Below are 17,804 nucleotides of genomic sequence, written 5' to 3'. Positions count from 1 at the left end.
AGGCTGGAGGGCAGCAGCATGCTCCCAGCCACCACAGCCTCAACCGGCTGGGCTCAGGTGACCCTTCTGCTTCATCCTTCCAAGTAGCTGGAACTACAGGCACGTGCTACCATGCCCGGCCCATCCATTCATTTTTTAAAAAAGAAAATTATTATACTGTCTCCCTCGCTCACTAATGATTAAGAATGGCCTTCTTGGCCGGGCACGGTGGCTCAGCCTGTGATCTCAGCACTTTGGGAGGCCGAGGCGAGAGGACTGCCTGAGCATGGGGGTTTGAGACCAGCCTGGACAACTTGGTGAGACCTCATAGCTACAATAAATCACAAAAACTAGTCAGGCATGGTGGCATGCATCTGTAGTTCCAGCCACTTGGAAGGCTGAGGTAGAAGGATCACCTGAGCCCAGCAGGTAAAGGCTGTGGTGGCCATTAGTATGCCACTGCACTCCAGCCTGGGCAACAAGAGTGAGACTCCAACTCAAAAAAAAAAGAATGGCCTTTTTGGGTTCAGGCAAGAATCACCAATGCAAACTAAATGCAGAAGGCAAGTTTTGATGAGAACCATGATCTTAAAACGTCTCCTCAGCCAGGCTCGGTGGCTCAGCCTGTAATCCCGTGCCTTTGGGAGGCTGAGGTGAGTGAATTGCCTGAGCCTGTGGGTTCGAGACCCGCCTGGGCAACTTGGAGAGACCTCATCTCTACAATAAATCAAAAAATTAGCCGGGTGTGGTAGCGCGCACCTGTATTTTCAGTTACTTGGAAGGCTGAGATGGAAGGATCGCCGGAGCCCAGCAGGTGGAGGCTGCGGTGGCCGGGAGCGGCCACTGCACTCCAGTCTGGGCAACAGAGTGAGACTCCAACTCAAAAAATAAACAAATAAACAAAAAAATAAATAAATAAAAATAAAAAATAAAATGTCTCCTCAGACTGTTTATTAGTAGCAAGGGAAAGAACACTAACATCTTAACTGGGTGACCAAAATTAGCATTACCATAGACAGACAGATGTACATTTCACACTTTCTTATGATTTCATGAAGATGATACACAACACTTGGTAATAGGGGGCTAGGAATCCACAGCTTTAATATAATCATGATGAAAAAGAAAATAAACCTCAAGTGAGAACTATTCTATTTTTTAAAAAGAACATTAAGGTTTTAAAAATGTCAATGTCATAAAAGACAAAGAGAGGCTGTGGAAATGTTTCATATTAAAGGGGGGCTAAAGAGACATGAAAACTAAAGGCAGAACATGATCCTAGATTGGATTCTATAGAGAAGGCCAAAAAAAAAATTCGCCATAAAGAACATTATTAGGTCATTTGACAAAACTGGAAACCAGATGGTAGAGCAAATAAAATTATGTATATTAAAATTACTCGTTCATAACTGTACTATGGTTGTGTAAGAGAATAATCCTTATTCTTATGAAGTAAACACTCAAATTTCTAGAGATAAAGGCCATGGTATAGTCAAATTACTCTGAAATGATCCATTTTTTAAAATGTATGTGTATACTTATGTGGACAGAATATAAAGCAAATGAGACAAAAATATTAACAAAAGGGTCTATGGGTATTATTTGTACTATTCTTTTTTGTATGTAAAACTATTTCCAAATAAAAAGCATTTTTTAATTTTAATTTTTTTTTTTTTTTTTAGAGACGGGTCTTGGTATGTTGCCCAGGCTGGTCATGAACTCCTGGCCTCAAGCAATCCTCCTGTCTTGGCTTCCCACAACACTGGAATTACACACACACCATACAACTGTGCAGTCAAAAAAGCTTTAAAAATAAAAATGAAAAAATCCTGGAGCTGGGTGGGTTTCAATGTTTAGTGTCGGGAACCTAGTGGCATACAGTACAGTAATACAGCAGCAAGAGTAACCTTTCCAAACAGTGCCAAGAGGTGGCATGTTCCTTTCTGCTCAGAACCCTCCATTGGCTGCCTACCTCACTCAGCCTAAGTGACCCTACCTTTCTGACCCAGGTACCCCTAACCTGATCTCTTCCATGCTCCCTTCCCTGCAGCACCACTGGCCACCTTCTGTTCTTTGAACTTACAGGCACACTTGCCCCTCAGAGCCTTTGCACTCGCTGTTCCTTTTGCCTAGAATACTCCTTGCCCGCATATCTGTGCAGCTCACCTCCTTCAACTCTGCTCCAGTGTCACTTCTTAGCAAGGTTTTTCCTAACCACCCTACATAAAATAAGACCCCTGTGGTATCCAGCCTTCCCTATCCCCCTTATCTTGCTTTATTTTGCCCACAGCACTTGTCTCCATCTGATATATCACACAGTTACTTATTTGTTCCTTGAGTGCAGGAACTTTGTCTATTTTATTCAGTGCTATGTCTCTAGGACCTAAAACAGTATCCAGACTATTTTACACAATCAATACATGTTGAGTAAGTGAATAAAAAAAAAACCATGTAGGCAAAGAAGTAGCAAGATGCTCCTACAAAGTGATAGAGAATTCAGGTGGAACTCTGAGGACTGATTTAATAAAAATAGAATTTTTTTTTTTTTTGAGTTGGAGTCTCACTCTGTCGCCCTGACTGGAGTGCAGTGGCCGCTTCCAGCTACCGCAGCCTCAACCTACTGGGCTCTGGTGATCCTTCCTCCTCAGCCTTCCAAGTAGCTGGAACTACAGGCATGCACTACCACACCCGGCTAATTTTTTGATTTATTGTAGAGATGAGGTCTCACCAAGTTGCCCAGGCGGGTCTCGAACCCGCGGGCTCAGGCAATCCACTCACCTCAGCCTCCCAAGGCACAGGATTACAGGCTGAGCCACCGAGCATGGCTAAAATAGAATATTAATCACTTAAAAAGCATAATAAAAGACCACAGTGGGGACTATTCACAGCTAAATCGTGACTGACAAAATATGCTGCTGTAGAGTTTATAGGTGAAAAAGAGTGAAGTAAAAAACCATGACCCATGACTTCTAGGAATACACCAGAGGAAAAAATTGTCAGTCTATCAGACTTTGCAGATTCATGATCATGAATCTCAGCTGTGCCTCAGTGCTTCACTCATATCCTTTTCCTTCATTCCTTGTTCACTTCCTACCTTATTCTTTAGAGCTGAGCCAAAATTTGCCACTCTATTCACGACTCCAAACCCTCTCCTGCTCCCTCACTCCCAACATCTCACTTCTCTACTTAAAGTACTAAGGAGACCAAGGTCATTCTACTTAAACTCTTTCACTTCTAGCCCCTATTTCAATTTATTTTCTATCTACACACATCTTTTCCATTCTAAAAAAAAGAACGATCTCTCTTTCCTTTGTAATTCTTATACAAAAGTGAGTTAGTACGATCTAAGGTCTGAGTTTACTATAATTGCTTCCATTCCCCATTCACATTAAAGTTAAAACCTCAATGTAAAAAGTGCTTTGAAAAACTGCTATGAGCCAGGTCGGTGGCTCAGCCTGTAATCCCGCGCCTTTGGGATCTGAGGTGAGTGGATTGCCTGAGCCCGCGGGTTCAAGATCCGCCTGGGCAGTGAGACCTCAACTCTACAATAAATCAAAAAATCAGCCGGGCGTGGTAGCGCATGCCTGTAATTCCAGCTACTTGGAAGGCTGAGGTGGAAGGATCGCCGGAGCCCAGCAGGTCGAGGCTGCGGTGGCCGGGAGTGGCCACTGCACTCCAGTCTGGGCGACAGAGTGAGACTCCAACTCAAAAAAAAGAAAAACTGCTATGTACATGTAAATTATGCAATTGTTGGAGAGAATAAGCAGTAATACTCTGATTAACCTATTCAATTAACAGACAAATGTGCTATGCTAATTACATAGTTGTTTAATAACCTCAGAAAAAGAAATAAAAAATTCCAAAATGGCATTTCCCAAAACATTAAGTTCATTAGCTAGTTTTATTTTTGGTATTGAACTGTTAAGCCTAAATAGTTAGCAGGAGACAGAAATCACCAGCAGAGACCTTAAACGAATCTAACATATAAAATTACAACTGTATTTCTTAGTCAGTCTCACTCTGTTGCCCAGGATAGAGTGCAGTGGCATGATCACAGCTCACCGCAGCCTCAACCTCCTGGGCTCAGGCAATCCTTCTGCCTCAGGCTCCCAAGTAGCCGGGACTACAGGCACATACCTCCACGTCCAGCTAATTTTGTAATTATCTGTAGAGACATCTCACTGTGTTGCCTAGGCTTGTCTCAAACTCCTGGCCTCAAGTAAGCCTCCCGCCTTGGCCTCCTAAAGTGCTAGGATTATAGGCATGACCACAGTGCCTGGCAAAATTACAATTATTATTTCTTTATTGTTCAGCATTAAACACATTATATCACCATGTTGCAAATAATATTTGAAGGTATCCTAATACCAGCCTGAGCCAGTTCCACATTAAAGGCCCGCAGTGCAAAAGCAGAGCTTCGGGATTCTGCAGGGAACAGCAGGGAACATAAATAACCTTCATAATCTCGTTTCCTACAACAAACAGACAAAAGAAAGATTGTTACTCTTCACTTTCCAAACTGCACACAAAAATATTAACCAAAATTAACTGAAAGTAAGACTTCAGTTCAGAATAGGCCTGACATTTCTTATCTTTATACCTATTTCTCTAAAATTATAAAACTATCTGCCCTCAATCCCAGATGATTTAAAAAAAGAAATAATCAACCTCAGTTTATTTTGATTTATATAGTACTTACTTTGCTTCTAAATCACTTTGGTTTTCGTAAGAATTCAAATGAGATACAAAATCAGAAACTAAATTAAGAAAAGAGTTCAAGGCCAGGCAGTGGCTTACGCCTATAATCCCAGCACTTTGGGAGGCCCATGGGTTCAAGACCAGCCTGGGCAACTCTACTATAAATAAAAAAGTTTGCCAGGTGTGGTGGTGTGTGCCTTTCCAAGTAGTAGTTCCAACTACTTGGATCACCCGAGCCCAGGAGGTGGAGACTGTGGTGGCCATGATTGTGCCACTGAACTCTAGCCTGAGCAATAGAGTGAGACTTCGACCCCCCCCCCAAAAGAAAACAGTTCAAGCAAACACTGGTATTAATTTTTTAAGCATAGATAAGGGCCAAGTGTGGTGGCTCACACCTGTCACGCCAGCACTTTAGGAGGGCAACGTGGGAGGATCACTTGAAGCCAGCAGTTTGAGACCAGTCTAAGAAACCTAGTGAGACTCCGCCATCTTTATAAAATAATAATTTAAAAAATTAGTCAGGCAAGGTGGTGCACACCTGTAGTTTTAACTACTTGAGATTCTGAGGCTGGGAGGATCATTTGAGCCCAGGAATTGAAGATTGTAGTGAGCTATGATTACACCACTGCACTCCAGCCTAGGCAACAGATAAAGAGCTAAAAAAAGGTAATATAGGGGGCCTAAAACATCTTGAGTAAAAAGTAAAGAAATGTTCAAAGAGTGGAAGAGACTTGTCAAAAGAACACAGAAACTGGCCTGACAGAGTTCTCACTGGCCAAATTTGTAGCAATTTTAGCATCACCAAAATTAAGATCCAGTTACCTGAGACCTGTCCCATATTATGGACATATATATAACACTGATAGCTTTATATAGCAACAGGGCCAATAACTTCTCATTCATTCTAACATGTATTCAGTGCCTACTATGTGCCAGCACTGTGCTAAACACGGAAGATAGGTTCTGAATTCAATCTTGTAGGGATGGACAAACATACGGGGTGTTGGGACTGCTATGCTAGTACCATCCTGTGCCATTGAGGCACGAAGGAAGAAGTGGTTCCCTGGCAAGGTTGCAGAATAAAAAAGAATATTAGTGTAGTCCAGCACCACCACTATAACCTCTTACCTTCTTACCACAGCCTGAGGCTCCTTCTTTACTCTCCTCAAAACCAAACCCCAAGAAACCTATCTGAGATCTTCCTAGATTCCTCAGACACTAGGATGGCTAGCCTGGTATTTTTTCTGATATTTGAAGGCCTTGCATAAGATGCACATCTAGGCCGGGCCCGGTGGCTCAGCCTGTAATCCCAGCACTTTGGGAGGCCAAGGCGAATGGATTGCCTGAGCCCGTGGGTTAAAAACCAGTCCAAGCAACTTGGCGAGACCTCATCTCTACAATAAAATAAAAAATAGCTGGGCTTGGTAGTGCGTGTCTGTAGTTCCAGCTTCTTGGAAGGCTGAGGCAGAAGGATCGCTGGAGCCCAGTAGGTCGAAACTGGGGCGGCCATGAGCGTTGGTGCCACTGCACTCCAGCAAAGAAGTGCGACTTCAACTCACCAAAAAAAAAAAAAAAAAAAAGATGCACGTCTAAAACAACCCTGCACAATTAAGCCAAATCTTGCAGACTGTTGATGGACAATTAGAATTCAAAAGTTTTTTTCTTTTTTTCAAGTTTCATTTTGTTTTTATTTATAAAAGTACTTATTAAGTATTTGTTATGTGTCAAGCCTCTACTAAGCATTTTTATATACATCATCACATTTAATCCTCATAACCAGGTTATAAGGTAGGAATAGACATTTATAAATAAGAAAAAATGTAATTTCCTTTTTTTAGAGACAAGGTATCTCTCTGCTACCCAGGCTGGAGTGCAGTAGTGCAATCATGGCTCACTGCCGCCTCAAACCCCTGGGCTCAGGAAATCCTTTTGCCTCAGCCTCATGCCCAACTGATTTTTTTTATTTTTGTAGAGATGGGGGAGTCTCACCATGTCGCTCAGGCTGCTCTCAAACTCCTGGACTCAAGTAATCTTCCCACTTCGGCCTCACAAAGTGCTGAGATTACAGGAATAATCCACCACACCCAGCCCAAAACTGAATTTTATACTGTAGTAACTTTCCCAAGTGATAGAACTGAAATAATAAACTCAGATTAGGTCTGCCACCAAAAGTCAGGCTTTTAAATAAATTACTAGAGACAAGTAACTCCATTACAAACAAGTAACAACAGGGACAGATTAAGTACCTGGACATATGTAAATACAGCATATAAATCCACGAAAAGCTAGTACATGAATGAAGTAAAAATAAAGTTACAGGCCAGGCATGGTGGCTCACGCCTACAATCCCAGCACTTTGGGAGGCTAAGACAAGAGCATTGCCTGAGCTCAGGGGTTAGAAACCAGCTTGGGCAGCTTGGTGAGACCTCGTCTCTACAATAAATCAAAAAACTAGCCAGGCATGGTGGTGCACATTTGTTATCCCAGCTACTAGGAAGACTGAGGTGGAAGGATCGCCTGAGTAAGGTGGGTCAAGGCCGTAGGAGCCATGATTGAGTCACTGCACTCCAGCCTGGGTGATAGAGGGAGATTCCAACTCAAAAATAAAAATAAAAAAAAGTTATGTATGCAAATATTTATCAATATAGATTGCCACATAAAGATAAATTCTGCCACTAGTGAGTGGTCATGGGTGATATACTCTGGTAACCTGAACTTATAAAAAAAAAGAATAGCCGGGCTCGGTGGCTCAGCCTGTAATCCCGTGCCTTTGGGAGGCTGAGGTGAGTGGATTGCCTGAGCCCGCGGGTTCGAGACCCGCCTGGGCAGTGAGACTTCATCTCTACAATAAATCAAAAAATCAGCCGGGCGTGGTAGCGTGCGCCTGTAGTTCCAGCTACTTGGAAGGCTGAGGCCGGAGCCCAGCAGGCGAGGCTGAGGTGGCCGGGAGCGGCCACTGCACTCCAGTCTGGGCGACAGAGTGAGATTCCAACTCAAAAAAAGAATAACTGGCTGGGCTAGGTGGCTCAGACTGTAACCCCAGCACTTTGGGAAGCCAATTCGAATGGATTGCCTGAGCCTGCAGATTCAAGACCAGCCCAGAAAACTTAGCGAAAACTCGCCTCTACAATAAATAAAAAATTAGCCGGGTGTGGTAGTGCACACCTGTAGTTCCCGCTACTTGGAAGCTGAGGCAGAAGGATTGCCAGAGCCCAGCAGGTCAACACTGGGGTGGCCCTGAGTGTGCCACTGCACTCCAGCCTGTGCGACAGAGTGAGACCCTAACTCGAAAAAAAAAAAAAAAAAAAAAAGAAGAACAACAATAACTTTAAAATACATGGGGGAGCCGGGCTTGGTGGCTCAGTCTGTAATCCCCCGCCTTTGGGAGGCTGAAGTGAGTGGATTGCCTGAGCCCGCGGGTTCGAGACCTGCCTGGGCAACTTGGTGAGACCTCATCTCTACAATAAATCAAAAATTAGCCGGGCGTGATAGCGTGTGCCTGTACTTCCAGCTACTTGGAGGGCTGAGGTGGAAGGATCGCCGGAGCCCAGCAGCTCGAGGCTGCGGTGGCCAGGAGCGGCCACTGCAGTCCAGTCTGGGCGACTGAGTGAGACTCCAACTCAAAAAAAAAACAAAAACGTATTTATTCTTACATGTTTAAACTTCAGTCATCTTCAAAGTACTCTCTATCTGATGCAATATATTTATTGAGATGCTTTTTCCACTGCCCCAAACAATGGAAACATTCTTTTCATGTTTCTGCCCTTTTATTTCACCTCTTCCACATCAGCAAAATGTTTCCTTTGAGGACTTTTTTCATCCGGAGAAAAAAAAAAGTTGAGGTGAGATGCCATTTTTGGTAAAAAACTGCTGAACACTCAGCATGGTGTGGGCAGGTGCAATCGTAAATCACTCATCATGAAATGGACAAACATGCTGAAAGAATCTCCAAAAAAATTTCACTAAAGCTGAATGCAGGCTCTTACAACAGCACCAGCTGGTACACTGATGCAGATGGATTCCTAGAACACTTGCCTAGCCGGGAAAGCCTGCAGTATAAAGGGTCAGTCCTCCCAAAAATAATTCCGGGTTTTTTTTGGTTCCTCTTTATATATACAAATAATACGAACTTGTTCAGAAACTCCTGTTCCTCTTTATATATAAAAATAATACGAACTTGTTCAGAAACTCCTGTTCCCAGAGCCTTGGCCTGTAACAGTATATCTATCAGTCATAATTTGTCATGAGAATTAAATAAATTACTTGTAAACTTCTTTGCACAGTTCTGGCACATAAAAACAACTCAAAGTTAGGTAGTGTTGTCACTGAAATTAATTACTAGACGCTTTGTGCTATGCAGGCAGAAAACGTTGAATGAGATTAAAATCAAGGTTCATCAGACAAGGTGACGGGGGTGAGCAGACGAAGGACAGGGCCACAATTTTGTGGCCCGCGTTGACGGTTCCTGTTGCCTCACTCCCTGCACACACCCCCACCCGGAATGCACCAGAACGCACACGCAGAGGGACACCAGTCCCCACCGCGCCCCCGCCACCCACTCCCAGACTTCCCGCCGAGGCGGGCCGGGCTGGCTCACCGCAGCAGCTCCAGGCAGTAGTGGCCAGTGCTCGAGGCGTCCGGTCCGCTGGCAGCGGCCACGCTCCTCCCGGACACCTCGGGCCCAGGCAGCCGCCGCACGCGCGCGCACAGCCCCCGGGGCGGCCGACTGCGGCACAGGCCAGAGATGCCGAGCCGCAGCGGGCCCCAGGCAGCGCCCAGCGCGGAGGCCGCCATGACACCTGCGCCACGTGCCCTCTGACCCCACGTGGTCCGCGCACGGCCACGCCCCCGCCACGCCCACACTTGTTCCCCCGCCCGCCGTTCAGTCGCGGGGAGAGTCTCCGGCTGCCGCTCGCAGGGAGGCCAGGTGTCGCTGTGGTCCTCTGCATCTGGGCCGCCACCGCGGCTCTTCGGCTTTCGTTCCAGGAAAGCCCTGCCTAATTCCAGCCGATCCGCCACGGGATCTCCCCCACCCCTCGTCCTTCCACTGACAACTCCAGACGTGTAGGTGACCCTACACGATGTGACGGGTGCCCGGTTCTGAAGGAAGCAGCCGCCAAAGTTACGTCCCGCCACCCTTATGCCCCAAATTCCCCAGGGGACCAGAACACCTCGCACCGTTTCTGAACAAGGGCGCCCTTGGCACTCTGGGCACAACAGCACTGTCCCAGGAGGGACCGTGCTGGAATTCCGCACGTTGCTGGAATTTTGCTAGACGTGGGTGTCCAGGCTTGGTGATCACCAAACGCCCACACATTCCCAAAAGCGTCTGGCAGTGTCGCCCTGGTTGGGAACCACTAGCCACCTTGCACCACCAGGAGAAAAACACCAAGATCCCTACGAGAAGCAACACTGTAGGCCATTATCAACTCCTATCTGTAGCTCACATGCTTGACAGTTTACTTAGAGTGCTAAGTTCCCTAAGGGCAGGGTCATTATTTTGTTTACTGCTTTATTCCTAACGCTAGTAACTCGAAAATTGTAGAAGCTGAAGTGCCTCGGTTCAGGTAAATGGTAAGTGGTCAGGTGAGATTCAAACATTCAAAATATCTATTACTCCAAAGTCTTATTTGGGAAGGAAAGAGAAGTGGGGCAGGCCATAGGCCAAAGCCTGCTCTTCTGAGCCTCCAGAGGCCAGCATGGAACTCCCAGGAGTCAGAATTCTCAATTTAAATCTAACTCTTCAGATCCTTATGAAGATGTATTTAATCAAGGCAGAAGGATAGCGCTTTTGACAGTTTACTAACTTGTTTTAAAACTTCTAAACATGGTATGTCAAAACTTCACGTGGTATGTCAACCTTCTTTGGTACTCTTACCCTCAGGCCCTCAAATATTAGAGTTGGGTCTAGTTGCCACCACTGACCTGGTCCAAGCCAGCTGCTGCCTATACCTAGATCACAGTGACATCTCCTGCCTCCAGATTTGTCCATACTGTTCTTGCTGCAGTCAGACTGGTTCTTTCTAAAATGTCCTTCTACGAGGAGACACCCCTTATCAACAAGGGTGCCTGAATGAAGCATATTTGTATACCTAACCCTTAACTGTACCCCACAATATTAAAATTTAAAATATTGATTTAAAAAAATAAAAAATTAAATAAATAAATAAATAAAATGTCCTTCTGATCATGGCCTTTCCCTACTTGACAACGTTTACTGTATGTTGTATACAGTTCCTCTATGGTGTGACCAAGATTTACCTTTCTGCCTCAACTCCTGTCATTTGCCATTGTGACTCCAGCTTAATGTTTCTGCTTAAAGCCAAGGGAGGGCACCTTGTCTGGACCTAAGCCTTCTAAACAATTCGTCCAACTTTGGTTTTACTCCGTGAGACGGCCTCTCTTCAGCCTATATGATAGCAGAACCCCAGTCCCTCCTGTGTGATGTTCTTTCTTCCCTCTGGGCTTCTGTCCTTTAGCTCTGACAGCCACATGTTAGAGTTCAATACCACAGTTTAAACCTTTTCCATTAAAAAAAAAAGTCACCTGCCCACATTCCTATTTTTTATCTCTTGCCTCTTTGAACCTTTCCCTGTGGACATCTTGCCATTACTTCAGAGTCCATATGTCCAAAAACCAAATCAAACCTTATCAAATCTAATCTGACTTAGGTTTGAAAAGACAACTTTGGTTTCTAGTTGGAAAATAGCTTGAAAGTAGGGAAATTGATTAGGAGTTTCTTGCTGGAGACCAGTCCAGAGCCACTGGTTTAAGAGTGGACAAGTTTAATAGTGGGAATGGAGAAAATTGGGTGGTTTTTAGATGTATGGTGAAGATAACACCAACAGAATTTGTTGATGATGCACAGAAGGGGTCAGGGAAGGATTCCACCTGCTTCCTCCATAGTGGAGGAACATTTATGTTCATGTGTCCACCGTCTTCCTCTAGAGGAGCCTGGCATCATCCCCAGCCCAAAGAGGTACATCTGATTAATGATGTAAGCATGGTGTTACACTTCCATCACTAGTGATTGGTTCAGGACAGTGCATATTTCCCTGATCTAGCCAATGAGACTTGAGAAAAAATTTCACCATAATGCTTCTGATAAAGTTACATCACTAACTGAAGGAGACACTAAATATAAATATAAAGTACTAGCTATAAAAGATCCATACCGCCCATCTTGAGCAACCAAGCATGCGTACCTTTCTCCTCTCTCTCTCTCTCTCTCTCTCTCTCCTTACTTTGTGGGAAGCCAGCTACTACATCATGTGATATCAAGATATCAAATCCTGCAGCCTCAGTCTCCCAAAGTCCTGGGAGTACAGGTGTGAGCCACCATGCCCAGCTGTTTATAACATGTTTCATTGTGTGTAATTATCTTTATTTTGAAAGATGTGCCTAGTCACTAAATAAATTCAATAATATAGAAACATGTATAACAAAAAGTAAATGTTCTCTCTTCCCCAACCCCCTCAATCCTACTGCTAAGACATATGTGTGGTGATGTTTTGTGACTTTCAATGTATTTTGCTTTTTTATGAGACCTATAGAACTATTCCTTTGTTAATGTCTACTATTAGCTTATGTTTAGAAAGACCTTCCCCATAAAGATATCAGGTATGAAGGGGAGCAATTGTGGGCTATTGAGGTTGTCTAGGCTAGAGGTTCTGTGGCTTGGACTGGGACAGTGGCAGTGGAGATGAAAAGAGAAGGATCAATCAATATATAATTTGGAGGCTGGCATGCTAATTAATTGATTGATGGAGGGAAGTAGTGAAGAAATGAGAGAAAAAAATGATAGTTTCTAGATTTTTTACATAAACAATTGGGGGATGGGAGTAGCTTTTCCAGTGTTGAGGAATGTGATGTTTGAGGATGAATGAGCATCTTTTGGTGCATGATACTTTCCTGATGATATTCATTGACTTGTGACCCCCTTAGAAGGATCATTAAATAAAAACTGATGTATCCCTCTACTCTCTGCTGTTGCCCTTGGTCTTTATTCTTTGACCTGCTGTCTTCTCCTGTGCTCACCTACTTTGGAGGAATGTTCTTTTTGTGTTGACAAAATGTTCTTGAGTTCATCTCATGTTCTTTGATGACTCCTTCCTGGGTACTAATGTGAGCTAAGTTTTTCATTACCCAGTCGGTGGAGTGCTTCAGAAGGAGTGTCTTGGGCACTGGAGGATCATAAACACAGGGGAGGCACTCCTCAGCGTTTTTTGCTTCATCACATTGTTGCAATAGGGCACTTGGGCAGTTCCCGTGGGCTGGTGCTGCCTCTCAATGCCAGCTTTTATTTCGACACCAGGGTCATCAAAGGAGAACCAGGCTAATGAGTGTGTGGCCTAGAATAGTCAGTTTAGGACTAATCAGTAAAACTACAGTCAGTCAGTTTTTTGTTGTTGATAATGTTGTTACTGTGCAGAACAGTGCCGAGTGAAGCTTCTAGTCTGCCTTGAGCTTCACAGACAGGTTTAGAGGACACCATTATTTCAAAACATCAAAGCAACGTCAGGGTGAGTACTATGGGGGAAGAAATAAAGGTCAACACCTCCCACTCCCCAGTGCAATCATTTTGATGCCTGCATATGACCACTCTGTCTTAATGAACCAGGAAACCTGTCTCTGACTTCTTGCCAAAAGATCACTGAGGTTTCTTTTGTGAGCGTGACAGTGGCTTCCAAAGGGCTGTTCTATGCATGCACTCCTTCCTGATCCTTCTGGCAACCAGCAGCATGTACCAAAAAGGAAATGCTCACGAGAGTTAGAAATGAAGTATGTGGTCTTGGGACCGTGTTTCTGGGCAAAACTAACTGATCCTACTGAGGAAATAAGCTACCTAGATTTTTCAAAAATTACATTCTAGCCGCTCTACAATTCTATTGCATAAACAAGCATCACATTGGCAGCTAAATTAAAAGTTTGTCCCTAAAGATATTTCCATTTGACAAGCAAAATTCTGTGGGATTATGCCATTCCTTCTTCCTGGAATGTCCTTGTATAATGTATCTTTAAGGAGGCCACTTGGAGACAATCCCAAATCCCCAGCCTTTGACCAGCCACCTATGGCCTCTGCAAACTCCCAAAAGAGCCATGTAGAGAGACAGTCCTGGCAAACACACACTGTTTATTACACTGTTTTTACAGGCTCCACTGTTGAGCTTGTCTGGATCACTTCAAAGAAAAAGGACACACAGAAAGACAAACCAAACAAAAGTGATGTGACCCAAGACCCAAATCAAAGTGACTAAGCTGAACTTGAGGCTTTTCTGAGATTTGGGGAGTACAGAGAGAGAGCCTTGAGTCCTTGTCACCAAAAGTTCTAATACGTTTTGTACTTCACGAACTTCTACACATCTTATGAACCCCTATTTAAATGCCTCTTCCTGTCTGAATTTTTCTTGACCATAGCCCCTTCCAAGAAAAATGAGTTGTTCCTTCATTTTTTATCCTGTTGCAGTATGTGTGCTTCTCTTTGATCACTTTACCAGCTCTTACTGTGGTAATCTGTTTACATGGCCCTTTTCCCAGACTGCCAAAGGTAGATGCTGTCTTATTTCTCTTTTTATCTCCAGTGCCTGGCCAAATGCCTGGCATTGGGAGATGTTCAGTGGATTGTTCTGAAAGCCAAGGTTTTTGGCACTGGAAACAAGGTTCCTGGTTGTGCGGTATGTGCACTGCACAGATGTGCTTGCCCAAGGAGGCAAGAGGGACTGGGGTGAGCTACTGTGAGATTGTCTCTTCCCACAAAGGCACATGCTTGCAGGACTGCATCATCCCAGAGGGATACCTCCTAATTTATACCAATACGCCATATAGGCTTGCAATCTCACTGACTGAAAGAGCAAATCAGACTCTGCAACTTTAAGAGTGGCAGGATATAAAGACAATGCAATTGAAAGGAATACTTCTCTTTGTGAAAAGTTTTCACTTGTCAATTAATAGGCAATCTGACTTTAGGGAATTTATTATCAATTAGGAGTAAGAGGAACTTGAATGCATCATGCTTTTTGTAGTTTACTTAACCTCAATTACTGTTTTTTAAAAATATAGGGGTTTTTGGGGTTTTTTTTTTTTTTTTAGTTGGAGTCTCACTCTGTCACCCAGACTGGAGTGCAGTGGCTGTTCCCGGTCACCACAGCCTCGACCTGCTGGGCTCCGCCGATCCTTCCGCCTCAGCCTTCCAAGTAGCTGGAACTATAGGCGCGCGCTACCACGCCCAGCTAATTTTTTTGACTTATTGTAGAGATGAGGTCTCTCCGAGCCACTGAGCCCGGCTAAAAAAATACAGGATTATACAATTTTAGATCTGAAGGTTAGTCATCTACTGATTCAACAAATTTTTTTAAGCATTTAGTACTAGTTACATGCTTGCTATGGACTGGGCACTAAAAACCGTAATAAAAGTGGCCAATGTCAAATATCTATTCAGTGGCAGATTTTTCATCTACCATATTATTCTGTCAGAAACATGAAGAGGAGCCGGGCTCGGTGGCTCAAACTGTAATCCTGCGGTTTGGGAGGCTGAGATAAGTGGATTGCCTAAGACCACGGGTCGAGACCCACCTGGGCAACTTGGCGAGATCTCATCTCTACAATAAATCAAAAAAGTTAGCCGGGTGTGGTAGTGCGCGCCTGTAGTTCCAGCAACTTGGAAGGCTGAGGCGGAAGGATCGCCGGAGCCCAGCAGGTCGAGGCTGCGGTGGCCGGGGGCAGCCACTGCACTGCAGTCTGGGCGGCAGAGTGAGATTCCAACTCGAAAAAAAAAAAGAAACATGAAGAGGCAAAGTGATCATTTTATGCAATTGTTTTATCTATTTCACTCTTTGGCTTCCACTGTGATCTTATATGGCCAGTTTTTCATCACCAAAGCTGTCATTTTTTTTAGGTGTTTTTTTTTTTTTCCTCTCTGTTTCCACCCACCACAAATAGACCATCAGTTATTTCTGGGAGCACCACTGCTAAATGTTTCATAGATTCAATGCACACAATCATATGTGTGAAGAGAAAGATTGATGATGGCTCCTACAAAAGGCACAGACAAGACTTGTCACAGTTGTGACATGGATATGGCGGTTGTCTCTGTATAAATTGTTTCTAATCAGAATTAAAGAACCAAAGTTTAAAAATACTTTAGTTTGAGGCTGGCACAATGGCTTGTGCTTGTAGTCCCAGCACTTTGGTAGGCCAAGGAGGGAGGATTGCTTGAGCCTAAGAGTTCAAGACTAGCCTAGGCAACATAGCGATACTTCATCTCTACAAAAAATTAGCCAGCACAAATTATAGGCACGCACCTATATTCACAGCTAATCAAGAGGCTGAGGTCGAAGGATCACCTGAGGCCAGGAGGTCAATGCTGCAATGATCCATGACTATACCTCTACACTTCAGCCTGGGTGACAGAGTGAGACTCCAACTAAAAAAAAATACAAAATACTGTAGTTTGCTATACGAGGTCTGACTGTTAAGTTCATGAACTTGCTGCTGTGTGCTTATGTTAGCAGCACTGTACAGACAACTCAGTAGGGTTTCATAACCTTGGTATATCAGTGTCTCTCAGCTGTGTTTGTGTCCATGTGTGGGGGTGTCTTGCTGAGTGGTATTCATTATTGTTGTCGCATGTTTTTGTGTGCCATCATGAGAATGTTGGAGCTTGAATTAGAGCAACAAACATTAAATTTCCTGTTAAACTTGGCAAGAGTGAAAGTGAAGTCAGGGACATGTTAGTTAAAGTTTACAGGGATAATACCATGAAGAAAACGGCAGTGCACAAATAGATTAAACATTTTTCTGAGGGGAGAAAAAGTGTCACTGATGAAGAGAGGTCAGGACGGCCAGTAACAAGCAGAACTGCTGAAAACATTTCAAACATTAATCAAATTGTGCGTCAAAATCATCGGCTGACTGTGAGAAGCATAACAGACCAAATAAACATCAATAGAGAAACAAGAAAATCGTAACTGAAAATCTTGGCATGAGACAGGTGTGTGTAAAAATGATCCCAAAGGAACTCTTGTATCACAACAATGCACCAGCTCACACAGCCCTGTAAGGGAGTTTTTAGCCAGTAAACAAATAGCTATATTGGAACACTCTCCCTACTCACCTGATCTGGCCTCCAGCGACTTTTTTCTTTACCCAAAAATAAAGGAAATATTGAAAGAAAGACATTTTCATGACATTCAGAACATCAAGTGTAATGCGACGACAGCTCTGATGGCTATTCAGAGTTCCAAAATTGCTTTGACGGGTGGACTGGGCACTGGTGTCAGTGCACAACTTCCCAAGGTGAATACTTCAAAGGTGACCATAGTGATATTCAGCAATGAAGTATGTAGCACTTTTTCTAGGGTGAGTTCGCGAGCTTAATTGTCAGACCCTCTACATGTGTATATTAGAGATGCTTTCAGGTTATCCCTATGAAAATGTCATTCCCACATGTGAGAAGAGAAGAAAGGGTAGAGTTACAGCTATGTACCAGAAACTGCAAATACTGTGTCTATGCCACAGCCCCTAAGTCAAGAGCCCAGGGAGGATGGCATATCTGTGAACATCACCCGTGAGCCATTGTGTGTATTGTAGAGAGAAGTAGTTAGGAGCTTAAGGGTTTATGATGTCATTTCTTCTTCTCTTTCTTCCTGTCTCCTTTCTTCATGTAATCCTGTTCCTTTTCTTCCTCGTTTCTCTTTTGGCTCCCACTTTGGGTCGCTGACAACTGTACCAAGATCATATCAATACAATTTGTATTTAATGGGCAACTTTACACTTGTGTTCTTATCCCAGTGTCTGGGATGCACACCCTCTTTTCCACTCCGCCTTGCCTTCCTCTCAGATGTTTTCTAATCTGCTCCCTTGCTATAGATTGGGAACACCTTGAGAAAGGGGAGCAAGTCTTATGCTCATTTGTATATATCCTTTGACTATAGTATAGTGCGTAGTTGCTCAATACATCTTTCTTTTACAAGTAAATGAATAGGAAGGTAAAAAGAAACCTTCATTCTATTAGTGATATTTACTTAAAAATTCTGGAGTCATGCACAAAAGTTAACTCCAATGGATCAGAGACCTAAATGTAAAACCTCAAACCATAAGAACCTTAGAAATTGAAGGACATACCCTCA

At 43.8% G+C, this 17,804-nt stretch overlaps 1 protein-coding gene across 1 annotated transcript in view; it reads right to left on the bottom strand.

Annotated features, from left to right (window-relative positions):
* Positions 1-9,497, bottom strand: part of NDUFAF6 (NADH:ubiquinone oxidoreductase complex assembly factor 6) — a 33,210-nt gene extending 23,713 nt beyond the window's left edge. The window contains exons 1-3 of the mRNA XM_021709206.1: positions 9,275-9,497; positions 4,348-4,451; positions 1,801-1,886 (exon numbers count right to left, since the gene is read on the bottom strand). Coding sequence (XP_021564881.1) covers positions 1,801-1,886; positions 4,348-4,451; positions 9,275-9,471 — 387 coding nt within the window. The 5' untranslated portion in view covers positions 9,472-9,497. The remainder of the gene's footprint in view (positions 1-1,800; positions 1,887-4,347; positions 4,452-9,274) is intronic.
* Positions 9,498-17,804: the final 8,307 nt, after the last annotated feature.

Source organism: Carlito syrichta, unplaced genomic scaffold (assembly GCF_000164805.1).
Source record: "Carlito syrichta isolate Samal-C Ts95f unplaced genomic scaffold, Tarsius_syrichta-2.0.1 Scaffold169207, whole genome shotgun sequence".
Lineage (NCBI taxonomy): Eukaryota > Metazoa > Chordata > Mammalia > Primates > Tarsiidae > Carlito > Carlito syrichta.
The sequence above is the reverse complement of the archived record's forward strand: the minus strand, read 5'-3'. Positions and strand labels throughout refer to the sequence as shown.